General features: G+C 42.2%; 1 protein-coding gene across 1 annotated transcript in view; it reads right to left on the bottom strand.

The window, feature by feature from the left end:
* XIAP (X-linked inhibitor of apoptosis) overlaps window positions 1-16,978 on the bottom strand; it is a 46,653-nt gene that overhangs the window by 12,725 nt on the left and 16,950 nt on the right. Inside the window, exons 2-3 of the mRNA XM_054040142.1 lie at window positions 4,518-5,431; window positions 1,377-1,476 (exon numbers count right to left, since the gene is read on the bottom strand). Coding sequence (XP_053896117.1) covers window positions 1,377-1,476; window positions 4,518-5,400 — 983 coding nt within the window. The 5' untranslated portion in view covers window positions 5,401-5,431. The remainder of the gene's footprint in view (window positions 1-1,376; window positions 1,477-4,517; window positions 5,432-16,978) is intronic.

The following is a 16,978-nucleotide window of genomic DNA, read 5'->3' as shown; positions in this document are numbered from 1 at the left end:
AAAGCAAGGGGCTGCAAGGAGCAGCCAAATAGGGCCTGGCACACCCATATAAGAAGAGCTGCAGGGAAGAGCAGTAGCATCACACAAGTGGCAGGACCGAAACTAGACAAGGTAACATCTGGATCCCTCTTATTTTTTTTTTTAATTTTTAATCACCCAAACCTTTAATTCCCTAGAAGGCTGAGAAGGAACCCACTGAAGGAATCCGCTTGGAGTGTGAAATTCTGGTGGCATGAGCATATTTCCTAGAATGTATGAATGACACAGCCATGCTGTATTACTGCGAGGTTTGGAGTGTTGGTGCCTGGGACTGAGGCTCTGGCTACACTAGCACTTTTGTTGGCAAAACTTTTGTCGTCAGGGGTGTGAAAAAACACACCCGACTGATATAAATGTCACCGACAAAAGCACCAGTGTAGACAGCGCTATGTCGGCAGGAGACACTCTCCTGCTCACATAGCTACCGCTGCTCGTTGAGGGTGGTTTAATTATGCTGGCGGCATACAACAGTTACATGAGAGACCTTACAGCAGCGCAGCTGCAGTGGTACAGCTCCACCACTGTAAGGCCCGTAGCATAGACATAGCCGGAGAGATCACAATCTGTTAGTGTTTCACATGCTGCTGCAGAAGCTAAAAATCCTCCTACAGCTACTCTGTTCTGTCTGTTCAGGCCTATACCGCTTTCTCCTTTGGTCAGGCGTTTCTCCTCAGCCAGAATGCTCATAATGGAGATCAAAACAAGTGAACTCTGGAAGCCAGCAAATGGGGGATCACATCAACGTCTCAATGAACATTGGTCTATTTGCCATTAGGGAAAAACTATACCCAAGCACATGGACAGGGACGACTGGAGAGAGAAATATATTTTATATTCTTCAAGACATCTTAAGAGGGCTTCATTTTCAGAAAGAAAAAATAATGTGCTGTTTGAAAAAATAGGTCCCTTTAAGGTGTCATGTTGCCCACCAAAAAATTCGAACACCCAAAATCTCTACTCACTTTTGAAAAGCCTTTAGGCCTTTATTTTTAAGTGTAATTGTACTGCATAAACAGCAGTTTCTGTCTTCTCTTGAGACTTCTACATAGCTCACTCTCAATAGAATATCACGGCTGCACATAATACTTATAACATAAGCAAAGACTCTTCTCTACAAGAATATGCTGCAAGTGGAGTGGGAGCAAATGGGCCTCACTACTAGGTGATGGTCAGAAGGGCATCTCAACCATTTCAAATTATTTGGATAAGCATCCAAACCACTGAATGCTTAGCCAAACTGAGCCTTTTGAGGTCATGTTGATACATTCTCCCTTTGTTGCAGATGCAACATACTGTAAATGGAAGTGTGCGCAACAATACAGTAAAGAGTACCTTACCCTGGAAACCATTTAGCATGTTGCTCCCAAGGGTCTTCATTCTGCTGCCACTCTTGCAGTCCTCCACCACAGTGAAAGCACAAAACATGATCACCATTACCTAAGGGGACAAATAAGTGTGATGTTGTATACTTGTCAAATAAAAGGCTGAATATGCAAATATTTGTTCTTACAACTGAGAAAAAAAAGCTTCAGCAAGTCTTGTTACTGATAAAAGCACCAACAATGTGTCAATTTAATAATGAGCATCTAAGAATAAAAAGGATTAATTTAAACTAGATGTCAATGTAATTTGTGATAACATATGGTAAGAAAAATGAAGTAGCTTCTTGGACTATTTCCACTTTAATAAAAAATTACAAAACCAAGCTTACACAAATGCTGCTTTACTCAATTTTATTTGGCATTAGAAGCATTTCTGGTATCTCTATATTTGCTTACAAGTCTAATAACTTCTTGTGCGTTCAACTGTTAGGTAGACTATAAAAACCACTACCACAAAGTTTCTAAGGCAAAAGCATTTGACACAATTTCTTCTATGTTTTTGATCAGTCTTCTCTGTATTAAGTCTCAGTTCCCCTTAAACAAGAATGGAATTAATTAACAGAAACCGAATTCACAAAGACATTTACTTATTTGCCTTTTTGGTCATTGGTTTCACCAGTCAAGCCTAATGGCAGTCAAGCCTAATGGGCTCTGAACAGCAGTGACAGAGACTAAGAGGATGTGGAAGGAAATTGAATTGTCTGAGCTCTAGCAGCACAGTTCACATTACAATCAATGACTACATCAGAAGCTGCTTACATATTAAGTGTATTGCAATGAGAGGAGATATGGATAGATTTCTCCCACTGAAATTAAGCCCTTCTCAGCCAATAGGAAGGACAAAGCTCTTGGAATTTACTCTAACAGTTAACCAGCTGGTTGGATAAGCTACCTATTTTGCATGTCTTCCCAATACAGATCCCATTTGGCTGTTGAGCAGCTAGATTTTTTTGGGATCCCACAGATGATATAAATAAGATGTCACCACTAGTTATGAATGTATTCATTTTGTGCAAGAATGTACAAGAAAATACCAAAAGTTTTATTCAGAGGCCAGAGGGGATGGGAAGGAAGCAAGAGAAAACAAAATTAGAAAGTCAGTGCTCTAAGAGCACAAAAAAAGAGAATCAAATATGGTGAGAAAGCTAGAAATTATCCTTGGTAATCCCTTTTCTTCCTGAACTAACAGTAGTACTACTTTGCATTTACCTTCCATCCAAGGATTTCAAAGTGATTTTCCAATATTGATTAATTAAGCCTAGGGTAACCAGATGTCCCGATTTTATACGGACAGTCCCAATTTTGGGGTCTTTTTCTTATATAGGCTCCTATTAGAATCATAGAATCATAGAATATCAGAGTTGGAAGGGACCTCAAGAGGTCATCTAGTCCAACCCCCTGCTCAAAGCAGGACCAATTCCCAGCTAAATCATCCCAGCCAGGGCTTTGTCAAGCCGGGCCTTAAAAACCTCCAAGGAAGGAGACTCCACCACCTCCCTAGGTAACGCATTCCAGTGTTTCACCACCCTCCTAGTGAAATAGTTTTTCCTGATATCCAACCTGGACCTCCCCCACTGCAACTTGAGACCATTGCTCCTTGTTCTGTCATCTGCCACCACTGAGAACAGCCGAGCTCCATCCTCTTTGGAACCCCCCTTCAGGTAGTTGAAGGCTGCTATCAAATCCCCCCTCATTCTTCTCTTCTGGAGACTAAACAATCCCAGTTCTCTCAGCCTCTCCTCATAAGTCATGTGCTCCAGACCCCTAATCATTTTTGTTGCCCTCCGCTGGACTCTTTCCAATTTTTCCACATCCTTCTTGTAGTGTGGGGACCAAAACTGGACACAGTATTCCAGATGAGGCCTCACCAATGTCGAATAAAGGGGAACGATCACGTTCCTCGATCTGCTGGCAATGCCCCTACTTATACAGCCCAAAATGCCGTTAGCCTTCTTGGCAACAAGAGCACACTGTTGACTCATATCCAGCTTCATATCCACTGTGACCCCTAGGTCCTTTTCAGCAGAACTGCTACCTAGCCATTCGGTCCCTAGTCTGTAGCAGTGCATGGGATTCTTCCGTCCTAAGTGCAGGACTCTGCACTTGTCCTTGTTGAACCTCATCAGGTTTTTTTCTGCCCAATCCTCTAATTTGTCTAGGTCCCTCTGTATCCGATCCCTACCCTCTAGTGTATCTACCACGCCTCCTAGTTTAGTGTCATCTGCAAACTTGCTGAGAGTGCAGTCCACACCATCCTCCAGATCATTAATAAACATTTGCTGTCTGGTCACCTAATTAAGCCTAATATGTAATTAGTCCCATTATACAGATGGGTAAAATGATGCAGAGAGGTTAAGCAGCTTGACCAAGTCACACTAAGTTTTTAAGACTAGAAGCTTTTGGGGGCATGGACCACATATTCCATGAGTCTGTACAGCAGCTAGCACAACGGACCCTTGATCCTGACTCGAGCCTCTGGGTGCTACCACAATTTCAACTCACACACAAATAAAAAGTAATGGCAGAGCTAGGAATAGAACCCAGACTTCTTGGCTCCTAGCACTGTGTATGAACCACAAGACCACAATTCCTCTTTTTAGGACAGGTCAGGATAGCTGCGGGGCAGTGTTCCATTGTTTCTAATATGATAAGATAACATTTTAATGATACCAACCATTGTCTAAGAGCCAAAATCTGAACTGGCATACATCCTAAAATGGGCTTAAAAGACAAAGGTCACTACTTAAGATATTCCCTTTATTGAACGTTCTGCTACTAGAAAGAAGAATGATGTGACATTTCAGATTATGTGATCATTCAAAAAGAATGCTTGATATTTTGCATGCCATCTTATAATAATAATAAACCAGGAGAACATACTGTATTAGCTAGTCTTAACAACTAATTTGAGTCAAGTGAACGTAGAATTAAAAAGCATTTGAAGACTCAGATGTTGAACTAACGTAAAGCTTTAAATAAAAGATTTGTTTTGGCAAGTCATTCAGTGTTAAATTAATAGAGATTCTGTTCAAAATCGCATCATGCACAAATTCTGCTGCAACAAAAAGACAGACGTGAAAGCCTCATCTAGCTTACCTATACTATAGAACCCAGCTTCAGCAAGTCGCTCTTTAACAACTGGGTATCTCCAAGTTACAAATGTCTTGATCCGTGCTTCATATTCTGCCATAGATGGATTTTTTGGGTGATCTGCATTGTTTAAGCCACTCCTGCAAACCTCAGCAAAATTAGATTCATTTGGGACATTTCCAACATTTCCAACATCATGGCCCAGGACAAAAAAGCACCTAGGAAAATGCCTCTTATGTTCTGACCAAGCTCGATCAAAAGGTTCCCAGTTTTTCAGTTTTCCACCACAACAAAAGCACTCCACTTGATCATCAACACCTGAGTAATACAGCCCAGCACTGGCTAACTCCTTCGGTGTTAATGGAGCATAGGCTGGCCAGTTGTGAAAAGATTTTAACCTAGCTTCTTCACTGCACATAGCAGGGTTCCTGGGGTACATACTATCTGACATGTCCACAACCTGCCCAGTTCTCAAAAGGTAATCTGGACTGAGATCAGATGATCTGTCAGAAGAGCACTGGAGTGTTGAATTTCCAGAACAATTTTCAACTCTGCATTGACAGTTTTGGAGAACAGGATGCATATCTTTTTTTAAAAAATTAAATCTAGCAATAAATTTGCATTTTGGGGAAATTTTTCTATGTCTTCCAACTGCTGAGTCTCCATGCTCCCACCCTTCAATAGTTGCATGACAGCTGAAGCACTTCACTTTGTCTCCCTCTCCTGTATAAAAGAAGCCAGCTCGTGCTAGTGTTGATGCTGAAATAGGACAACAATTTGGAAAGTTGGCAAAAGTCCTCAGTCTGGAGTACTCTTCAGCCATCTCTTGGTCATGGTCACAATCTGGAGTGGCACAAGCTTCAGAGTTATCTGGACTGTTACACGTCATCTCTTCTTCAAGAGTGGAGCTCTCAGATTTCCTAAAAAACAAATGTTTTTTAATTTCAGACAAAGCAAAAAAACAACAGATCAAACATACTCCTTTTGCAACCCCTATGCGAACTGTGGGAATTAGTAGGATCAAAATATCCATCCTATTAATTACGTAGTAAGGAAGAAAGACTTCTTTTTCTTTCTTTGTTAATAACATTTTCAAGCACAGGAACATTCCAAAAGAAATTATATGAAGACAGACAAGGACTATTATCGTATATGAAGTTTTCTAGTAACACATGTTACAGATATCTCTTAATTGTCATCTGAACAAACAGTAAAAAGTTAACTGGAAAGCACATGTGAATAAAAAAAGTGTATAGACTAAGAAGAAGATTATTTTTATTAATAAGGTAGGGTTACCATATTTCCACAATCAAAAAAAAAAAAAAAAAAGAGGACATGGGGGGGTGAGCCCGCTCTAGCCCTACCCCCATCCACTCCCTCCCACTTCCCACCCCCTGACTGCCCCCCTTGGAACCCCCAAACCCCCCCCCCACTCCTTGTCCCCCGATTGCCCCTTCCTGGAACCCCTGCCACTAACTGCCCCCTAGGACCCCACCCCCTATCTAAGCCTCCCTGCTTCTTGTCCCCTGACTGCCCCCTCCTGAGAACCCCCCCACCCTAACTGCCTCTCCCAGGACCCTACCTGTCCCCTGACTGCCCTGACCCTTATCCACACCCCCACCCCATATTCACACCCCTACCCCCAGACAGACCCCCGGGACTCCCACGCGCCATCCAACCCCCTCTGCTCCCTGCCAGCCTCTATTCCTCTCCATACCCCCCACCCCAACAGCCCCCCCAGAACCCCTGACCCATCCAATCCTCCCTACTCTCTGTCCCTTGACTGCCCCCTCCAGAAACCTCTTGCCCCTTCTCCAGCCCCCTGACCCCCTTACCCTGCCGCTCAGAACAGCATGTCGGGCTCCGCACAGAGCCAGACACGTGTCTGCGCTCCCCAGCGCAACACACAACCCGGTCTCTGCCCCTGCACAGTGCTGCCGGAGCGAGGCGCTGGGCAGCGGGGGAGGAGGAGGAGCTGCAGAGGCCCGATGTGAATGGCCCAGCTGGCCGGGGATCTGAGAATGCAGGGAGGGAGGGGAGGGGAGGGGGAGTAGCTCTACATTGACCAGGCTGGACTCTGGCAGCTGATCTGAAGCTGCGGGGGAAGGGCTCTGGCTGCCGGAGCCCCATGCAAGCAGCTGAATTTCCTGCAGCCCTGCCGCGCTCTACATGGGGGGGAAATCCCAGACATTTGTAGCTATTTACAAATTCCCCCCGGACGCTATTTTTAACCCAAAAAGCCAGACATGTCCAGGAAAATCTGGACGAATGGTAACCCTAAATAAGGCAAACATTACAAGACTAGGTCTGATAAAAAAAAAAAAAACATAACAGGAATACAAGGGGCGTCACAAAAGATATGAACGAAAAATCTAAGAAAAGGCCTCAAATCATGTTTGTACTTACCGTACAACAATTACTGCTTTCCTCCATAGATTAACCCATGCCACACTCAATGTATTTTACTGCTCCAGTTTGGAAGGATCTATGTTCAAAATCAGCCTGTTATGTTACTCTTGTATAAGCAGCTTTACCTTTCTTTTTTAATTACAGGTAAAGGCCTGAGCAAACAGACTTTATATTATTCACTGAAGGACAAACAAGACCAAGTTCTTTCATAACAATGAGAAAAGGCAATTCTAGTCCCAAGAGCCAGACTAAATGGACTCAAACTGAAGCGGTCCTGCCTCCTCCCCTCCAAGATGATTAAATCAGTGGACTGTAAAAGCCAGAGTTAACCAACTGATTTCAACTGTTGGGACAAGCACCTGAAAATTAATATTTACTTTACTCTGTACAGTGTCTAAAGTTCAAAATACACCCATATAAAACAAAATACATTTGAAAAATGTTTATACATAAACCTATGTTTTGTTTCCTAGATATCCCAAACATTTCACATGTTCAGCCAATAGCCTGAATGTTGCCGCATTGGTGCTGTGCGGATACTTAGTCAAGCCTTAAACTGCAAGTCTTTTTAATTCATCAATGAACTAGCCTGAACACTAGAGACTCCTGAGTGAAAAACACATTTATAGATGTTGTTTCAGTATAACAGTACTCAAATAATCAAGACCTTTGATACAATTTTTTTTTTTTAAACTGGTGGTTTAGAGAAAAATAGGAGAGTTTGTTATAAGATGGGATATTTTGAGTATGGAAAAGTTTTTTGAAAAATTCTCAACTACATTTGCCCTTTCCATTATATTGTAGCTACGGACACAACGGAGTAGTCTAACAAAATATTTAACTTAGCAACCAACTTTTCCTGATACTACTTTTAATAATATTATATACATACTTGTAAGAATAACCATATTGGGTCAGACCAATGGTCTATCTAGCCCAGTATCCTCTCTTCTGACAGTGGCCAATGCCAGGTGCTTCACAGGGAATTAACAGAACAGGGTAATTATCAAGTGATCCATCCTCTGTCGTCCACTCCCAGCTTCTAGCAGTCAGAGGCTAGGACCTCCAGAGCATGAGGTTGTATCCCTGACCATCGTGGCTAATAGCCATTGATGGACCTATCATTCATGAACTTATCTAATTCTTTTTTTAACCCAATTATAGTTTTGGTCTTCACACTACCCCTGGCAAGGAGATCCACAAGTATTCAGAATTGCCAATCCTGAATATTCAAAAGCCATGAGACAGACTTAAAAACAAACTCTAGACTCAAAACCCCGTAGGCAAATGGTTTTAAAAAAATTTCTCTCTCATAATTTTTAAGCCATTCTCTGCAATCATGAAGACTAGAAACTTACACTTAAAAATAAGGAGAGCACTTCACAATTACATGACTCCAGAAGCTGGGAATTTAAGGAAGACACCAAATATTGCACGATTCATGATGAAATAACAAGATCCAGCAATACTGCATACATAATTCTATGACAGTAGAATGTGGCCAGAAGAAATGGGTCAGGGTTCCACTATAGAGGTATAGGGTTTTCAGAGGTTCTGAACAAAACATGAACTTTTATTTTTATTACTACTATTGTCATATTATTTTCTTTCATTATGGATTTCACTGAAAACATTAATTGATTTGCTGAAAAAAAACTGAAAAAAAATTAAGTTTAAATTTCCACTAGTTTTTCCTCTTACCATGCATACACAAAGAAAAGCTTAAGAGTAGTGGACACAATTGAGCCCTAGTATACCCTACAAACTTATGTAGGTATAACTATGTCACTCAGGGGTGTGGACACAGTTATACCAACCGAATTCCCAGCATAGACAGCACTATGTCAATGGGAGGGCTTCTCCTGTCAACACAGCTACCACCTTTGAGGGAGGTGGGGAACTACACCGACGAGAGAAGGTCTCCCATCGGCGTAGGTAGCCGCTGCAGCACTGTAAGTATAGCGAAGCCCTGAGTAACCAACCCCAATGAGCAAGAAATAAGAGCACATAGGCAAGTGGGGGTGGGGCCTTGCCTGAAGACCACCCTCACTCAAGTGCTTGTGGGCTCTCAGACTGCATCTGCAGAGATCACTATGGGTATCACTATAGCTGTGCTGCTATAGTGCCATAGTGTAGATACTTCCTATATCGACAGAAAGGCCTTTTCATCAAAGTAGGTAATCCACCTCTTTGAGAGAGGGTAACTAAGTCGATGGAAGAATTCTTCTCTCAATCTAGCTGCATCTACACAGGGAGTTAGGCAGACCTAACTACGATGCACAGGTCATTAATTTTCCACAGCTCTGAGCGACGTAGGTAGGTACATCTGGCCAAAACTATGTCTACTTAGGAGTCGGAAGGGGTAATTTCTGGCATGAGTAGACAGACCCACTCAGAGCTAGTGAGGATATGTGGACTTGAGCTGGAAATTACACCTCAAGTTCCAGTGTAGACATATCTTAAGACCAATGGGAGAGGGCGAAGAGAAATAAAAACTAAAACCCCAGGTGTTTAGGAGAAAAGGACTATCACTCTGTGCTATCTTTTCCATCATTTCAATAGTCTTGTTTGTAGGGCAAGTTATTTCAATGGTGTGAGGTAGACCAGGACACTCAGAAAAGCAAAAGAAGAATCAAGACTTTAGGGGAGGAGAAAAAAAAAAAAAAAAAAAAAAAAAGACAACTCAATCCTTTCCTACCCCGCTTTGGAATTTTTTTTTTTGGGGGGGGGGGGGGGGGGGCGCGAGAAGGGGGAGAGATTATAAATTGAGCTTTTTCTATTTAATACACTTCTGAATGGTTTAATCCTCAAGGGAGGCAGGCGGTAGCTACCCTACTTATTCTAGAACAGGACTCCTCAAGAGGTTGCCTACTGGGATGCATACTTCAATCTTAGATTCTGAGCCCCTAAAGGAACACTGTAGCCCTCTTCAGTTTCTTTCCCTTCCCCACTGGCATTTAGCTCAAGAAAGCATGGAGTAAAATCTCAAGATTCAAGAGTAACACTTCTAGATCCAGAATCTTTTCAACCAGCACTGTCACTGGAGTTGAGAGAAGTATGGAGGGTAGGAAGAAAGAAGCCCTCTAAACCCACAAACCAGCCTGCGACGGTGTTGGGACTCACCACCACTGGCACCTCCTGCTGGTTGTGCCGGGCATTAGCTCAGTCCATGGGAAGCGCCTTCTCCTGGTGGTGTCCCATCCACCTCTCGCCCTCCATTGACACCTGGACCCACGTTGCTCCCTTCTGCTTGAGGCGTCCCCTTCAGGACACTGCCCTCTGGCAGTGCCCCATGTCCATTCTCACCCCCTTCCGGGGGGGGGGGGGGGGGAAAGGCCACTAACAGCAGTCTTTCACCTGCCACAGTGGGCAGCTGCTCCCAAAGTCTAACCCCTTCCTTCAGGGGTATGGTGCAGTCCAATATGGCCACTTCCCACAGCCAGCTGCAATATAAGGAGGAAGGGGAGGACCCAGGCCCACCTGCTACTCTGGGTCCTGACCCAGGGATCCTCTAGCGGCAGCCTCCCTGCCCTCCTTCTCTCCCCTCGCTTGCTGTCTGCTCTTCCTGGGTCTCTTCCCCTCTGACCCTTTAGGCCCTTCCCTCAGGGACTGCAGCCTGGCAAGTAGCGGGCTGGAGTTCCCTTTGGCTCACCAGAGCCTGCCCAGCACTACGCTGTCCCAGGTGCTGGTCTCCTAGCTCAGGAGACAGACCTTCCCTGTTGGAGGTCTGGGAGAGACTGACTGCTCCTCTCATGGGCAGCGTTTATATAGGGCTGAGCCCGGCCCTGACTGGCCATCTCCTGCCCAGCCCTGATTGTCTCTCCAACAGGCCCTCCCTGATTGCCTGCCTCTTTGCACAGCTTCTCTGGCCTGTCTTAGCCCACTTTCACAGGGGGGAGGGGCACTCACCCCCCCCCACACAGCCCCAATGTTCACCAGCTGTGGGTTCTCGCCACTTGTGTTAAATTATACACAAATTATGCTTTAATCCCTGGAATTTTGTAATGGAAAGACCAGACCTGCAAATACTTATGAGTGTGCAGAACTTCATTATATTCAGTAGTCCCATTAAAATCAATGGGGCTTATTACAGTAGTAAAGTTAATCAGGAGTATGGCCATAAGCACCAACAATGCTAGACAGTGAGTTTTAATTCTTCGTTTCTTACTTCAGTTGTGTACTGATATTTTCTAGCACCTTGCAGTGGAGTCGAATCATAGGCACATTTAACTTACGCGAATTCAATTATACGCGCTCGGCAATAAATAAATAAATTCTGCCCACCATTCCACTCAATGCCCCGGAGTGAGCGTGAGATGGGAGACATGAATCTGCTGTTCCCTCAGCCTGTCTCAGTTCCCAGGTGCCTCTCATAGTGTGAGCATCTCGCCGCACTGAATGTGATTCTAGTGTTTAAAGATATTGTCAGAGGTGAAAGTAAGCCAGTACGGTGTACCGGCACGAGCTAGTATGCCATGCAGGACTGGACTGGCTTCCCCAGGCTGGCGATTTAAAGGGCCTGGGGCTACCTGCAGTGGCTGGAGCCCCTGGCCCTTTAAATCCCTGCAGGAATCACCAAATGATTAGATGCTGTAGTTAGAGGATTTTTTTTGTTTTGTTTTGATTTGGTTTTTGGAAAGAGTAGATAGTTCTCAACTCCTACTGATGAGGGTTCTCAGCATGACCCAAGATTGGGTACAAAGTTAGGGCCTAATCCTGAGAACTCTTGCCAGAGAAGTCACTATTCAAATAGTCTCAGGGCAGGTCTACACTACCCGCCTGAATCGGCGGGTAGATATCGATCTCTCGGGGACTGAATTATCGCGTCTCGTCGGGGCGCAACAATCGATCCCCGAATCGACGCTTCTACTCCACCAGCGGAGGTAGGAGTAAGCGCCGTCGATGGGGGAGCCGCGGAGGTCGATTTGCCGCCGTCTTCACAGAGGGGTAAGTTGGCTCCGATATGTCAAATTCAGCTACGCTATTCGCGTAACTGAATTTGCGTATCTTAAAATCGACCCCCTCCCATAGTGAGGACGTAGCCTCAGACCATCACTTAACATAAGCTTTTGCAGGATCCGGCCCCTATTGCAAAGAGAAATGCTTTAAGTGAATGAATAAATACTAAATTATTAGTGTGTTTTTATAAAAGTCAATGAAGTATTTAAAACTCTCAAAGTGAATTAGTTCGGTCTGAATTGGACAGAGAAAAAGTATAGAACTCTTCTTCCTAGGACACCAATTTACCAGCTGGCATTGCCCTTTTGTCAATGTGTTCTATACCAATAAGATACATAATGCAAAACAAAAGGATGGCAACTGATATTATATATAGTGAATACTTACTGTGCTCAAACTTAAAAAAAAAAAAAAAAAAAAAACATTTCTCTATACTGTCAGCAGTTACTGGCATGAAAGATTTTGGTTCAGTGCTACATAAAACCCACAAGCTTTTATATCTGCTGCATGCATTGAAGAAGCGGCTTTCACTCTGGAGACTAAGATGAGAAAAACTTTTAAAAACTAACTCAAAAGACATCTAACAAAAATGTGCCTTTAGCTGTCAGTTTTGTTGTCCCCCCCCCTTCTGTATTAATATTCATTACATTTTTAAAGGACAAAATAGATTTTATCATTTCACTTGGTTATAGACTATTGTACTTAATCAAAGGATGAGGAAGAATCTTTCAGAAAGTTCAGAGGAGGAAAAAAATAATATTTTTGCACCTAGAGACTACCATTTGCATAGTCAAAAAGACACAGGTAGGTGCCCAATGAGCACATTAAGAAAATAAAAGGAGTGGGAGACCAATTCTGTGTTTACAAGCTGTCACAGAAACACCTTGTAAACCCTAGATTTAATCACTGGTAATTTTATACCTAGTGTAATGACCTCTAAGGTTAATAATATGGATATTTTATACCTTACAGAGTTGCTATCTTTCTATTTGTCTTTAAAGAGCTACATCAGCTGATTTACAGATCTGACCTAGATAATGATTTAGATGTTTGAAAGGCAAGGGCCTTCAGTAATTATGCAGGGCATCTGTGGAATCCAATCCCTATGGGATAGAGAGCCAACCCCCACCTTCTTTAAATAATCAAATGTGAAAAGATTTGTGTTGATTGCCGTTTTTTTAAAGTACTACTTGAATTTTAAAGTGCTTGAGAATTGTTTCTGTGAAGAACCCTATATGAGCTTATCATCATTACTACTACTAGAATGCATTCACAGAACACTTTATTTATTTTTACTATAGTAGCTTCAGATATATGCAGGCAAGAAAAATATTATTCCTAAAAGGCTTTCCAAGGGAGTATAGTTTAAGGTGGAAACCTCAGAAATACTGAAAAATTTGGACCTTAAAACACATGATGCTGGCAAACATACATATCTAGAGACTACATGTTCAAGATTTCAACATTATTTATAAATAAATGGTTCTTGTTTTATTTAAAATGGAAGGTGAAATGGGATACAGTAAATTAAAGGTAGGTATTCACTCCGAGGGTACTGGTGTCTTCCTGACAAATTGTAAAGCTTTCATATATAGTTCCTTTGGTATCCGAGTAATGGTTCTAAAATCCTTTTTCTGGACTGCCTCACACAAAATGGCTGAAAGATCATCTCACGATCACCAAGGGGTTTAGGGCACAGGATGATTTTTTTCAGCCATTTTGTGGGAAGCAGATCAAGAAAGGGGTAGGGCTGCTGTTGGGTTGAGCAGGGCTTCTTCTTAATTTACCGTTTCCCCGATCTCTGGCATTGGCTCAGAACCAGGGTGGAGAAATTGTCGTCATTCCAAGGTGCTGCAAAGCCAGTTCTAAGACCTTACTGCTTCCTCTGCTCCGGAGCCCAACCCGGGGTAGGAGTTGCAGGTGTATGGAAAGGAGCTGCTCTAGAACTAAAAGGCGAGCAGGAGAAGTAGCAGCCCCAGTAGCAGCAGGATCTCCTTCCCATCCCTGCTCAGGCTCCCCCTGGATCTTAGCAGTAGAAGGATATCATAGCTTTGAATCAGTGGGTTGCAATCCATCAGGCAGCCTTTCACGATCCACCAGTTGAGCAGCCTGGTCATAAAGCAGGTCTTTTTAAACCTTATTACTATTAAACTGATGTACTATTTTATAGTATAAACCAACACATTTAAGTATATAGGTTTAATTAATACCACTTCCTATACAGCCATCTCTTTCCTCTCTGGAAGAAAAATCCTCCTCCTCCCCCAGTAAGGGCTAGCTTTATATATGTGGGTCTAAAATGAAAGCTCCAACTCTGCTATGAGCAAGCAGATCAGGAAATTAAAAGAAACAAGACCCTGTTTGCACTCCGAAGATCCACTGGAGGGAAGGAGCCAGCACTAGAAGGGACATGGTTCAAATCCACTATATTTATTAAGTACCCTGGAGAGGGGATCACCACCTCCTACGGAAACACTTTTGGGAGATTATTAGGGTGGGGAGAAGAATGCTCTGGCAGTTCCCTTTCCTTTTTCTTTTTTGGTCAGGGAAGTGGGTTTTGCCCCCTCCCCAGTGGAAGTAGTAGGGGTTGGGTCCCAAATCTCATAGATCTCATTAATCCACAAAAGGACCTTTACACTGGTTTGTGGATCCTTGCCTCACAGTCCATCTATTAGGTGTTCAGATACCGCAGTGATGGGCATATGGCCATGTTGCCAGGTGCTCCCATGTCAGCAGTTGCCTGTGGAGCCCTTTGATGAAGGGCTCCATAATGCAGAAACAGTTATAGGATGTTTTGCACAGAATCTCCTCCTGATGCCAGGGGTGGAGAGGGAAGAAAACATGACACACTGAGCAGTGACTCAATGTCTGCATTAAGCTCAGCTTGTTTCACTTTCATTTACATTCAGTTTCCAGTCAATTTCATATTCTGATTCTCACACTAGCCCAACACTGCAGTGCAGGGGCTTCTAATACAAGGGAATGTTTAAATCCAAACAAAATGAAAAAAACATTCTAAAAATATCCTTTAAAAGCATTAGGGCCTCTAGTTTTTTAAAAACAGAATATGACTGTTAATACTAAACTACCTAGTGGTGTCCTCTTAAAAACTATTCTACTTTTGTAAAGTGATGTTTTATTGCAAGTTAATTGATTCCAAGGTACCCCACTTCTAAAAATAGTTTTAATATAAAAGTAAACTTTTTATTTTTAAGTAAGCAATGTTTCTGTACCATTATACTAACATTGTTATGTGACCACTATAGGTTCACATATCTTTCCTCCCAAAATCTCTCTCCTCACAAAATGTCCTAAATACAATTTTAAATAGAAGGCAAAATGATTGAGGGATACAATTCCCATAATGCAACATTTTTAAAGCTCTAGCCATAGATGTTCTGAAGTACAAAAGCCTCATCCAGCTAATCTTGATTTATTAATCAGACCATAGAAACCTTTTATCACTATGACTGCAGTCAGCTGCATCTTTTCAAGCTCAGCATTGTCTTCTTCATGATATGCTGATCAGTACCAGACACAAAGAGATAAATACAAAGCTGGTGTTATTGAATGCAACTTCACTGATGTCAATGTACTAGCGTACACCACATCTGAATTTGTCCTAATAATCTAAATATAGTATTATTAGTAAGGCACTAACTAATTTGGCAAAGAAACGTGGGTTCCAGAAAAAGGTCTAGGCCCTCCAATGAGCTCTGTGCAGGTAGACCCCTGTGCCTGTACACTCATTACAGAATCAAAACCTAGCTCCATTAGCACCTTTCTGGATTCTTCTGCTGAAAATCTAGTCTTCACAAAAACAAGATATGGATGAGAGTTGACAACATATTTTCTCCTTTTACAAACTCAGAATATTGAGAAAGCAGGGTTTAAATAACTGGCATAATAGGTTACAATTCACTGACAATCTTTCTATAGAACTTCACATTCCAAGGACCTCAAATGCTTTCCAAACTATACACCACACAGGTTTAATTTTAGCAGTGGCTTGCAAGTATCCAAAAACTGACTTGCACTTCTCCTCCTCCCAGTCACTTCTCACATTTTAAAAATGTAGATTGGACAAGGGAAAGTACACCTCTACCCTGATATAACGTGATATAGGTGAAACCGCGTTATATCGAACTTGCTTTGATCCGCCGGAGTGCGCAGCCCTGCCCCCCTGGAGCACTGCTTTACCGCGTTATATTCAAATGTGTGTTATATCAGGTTGCGTTATATCAGGGTAGAGGTGTACTAATTTAATCACCAATGTTATCTGCAGCATCAAGCTCTTCCTTGGAAATGTGCCATCTTGATCTCATATTGCCAAAATAATATTCCTATATTATTCAATGTTTTTATACAATTATTATTACTGATAAAGCATTCTGCTTATGTTGGTTGAAGTCTTGACCATTTTATCACATAGTAATTGTTAATTACACTAGCTGCCTGTTGCTTCTCACCTTCCTAAGTAATGTTTCAAAGGAACAGGGGAGATGGTTTCCTTCACAGAGAAAGACTGTCTTCCATCTGCAACCTTCCAACTGCCCCACCCCCAACAAAACCAATCACTGCCACCTAGATCCTACAGCAATGGAGACATTCAAAGACCTCACAGATACACACTATACTATATTCCATCCCAATATGACTTAAGACTCAATATGACATCCTATTTAACAGACTGTCCTTTTATCTTTCCTTGTATTTTTATCCAACGGAGAAAACAGTCATAACTTAAACACAAATTCCCTCAATTACAAAACACACCAGATATACAAAGCACTCACTTTGACCCTGGTACTTATAGAATGCACTGAACTTCATATTCCATAAGACCATGTCATTCAAATTACTTTAAAAATTCATCTTTTTACATGGAAAATTAAAATTGTATTGTTAAAAAATTTCTATAAAAGCTATCCATTCTAACATGTAATAAATAATTCTGTATTAGTCAAACTAAACAAGATAGAGAAATATATTGTGCTACAATACCGTAACAGTATTAAAAGCAGCACAAATAGTGAAAAGTCAATTTAAAACATTATTAAGTTTTTGTTGAGACTCAGATTAAAAAAAAGAAAACAGAC

This window comes from Malaclemys terrapin, chromosome 9 (assembly GCF_027887155.1).
Source record: "Malaclemys terrapin pileata isolate rMalTer1 chromosome 9, rMalTer1.hap1, whole genome shotgun sequence".
NCBI classification, from domain to species: domain Eukaryota; kingdom Metazoa; phylum Chordata; order Testudines; family Emydidae; genus Malaclemys; species Malaclemys terrapin.
Note: the sequence above shows the minus strand (reverse complement) of the source record. Positions and strands in the feature narration are given on the sequence as shown.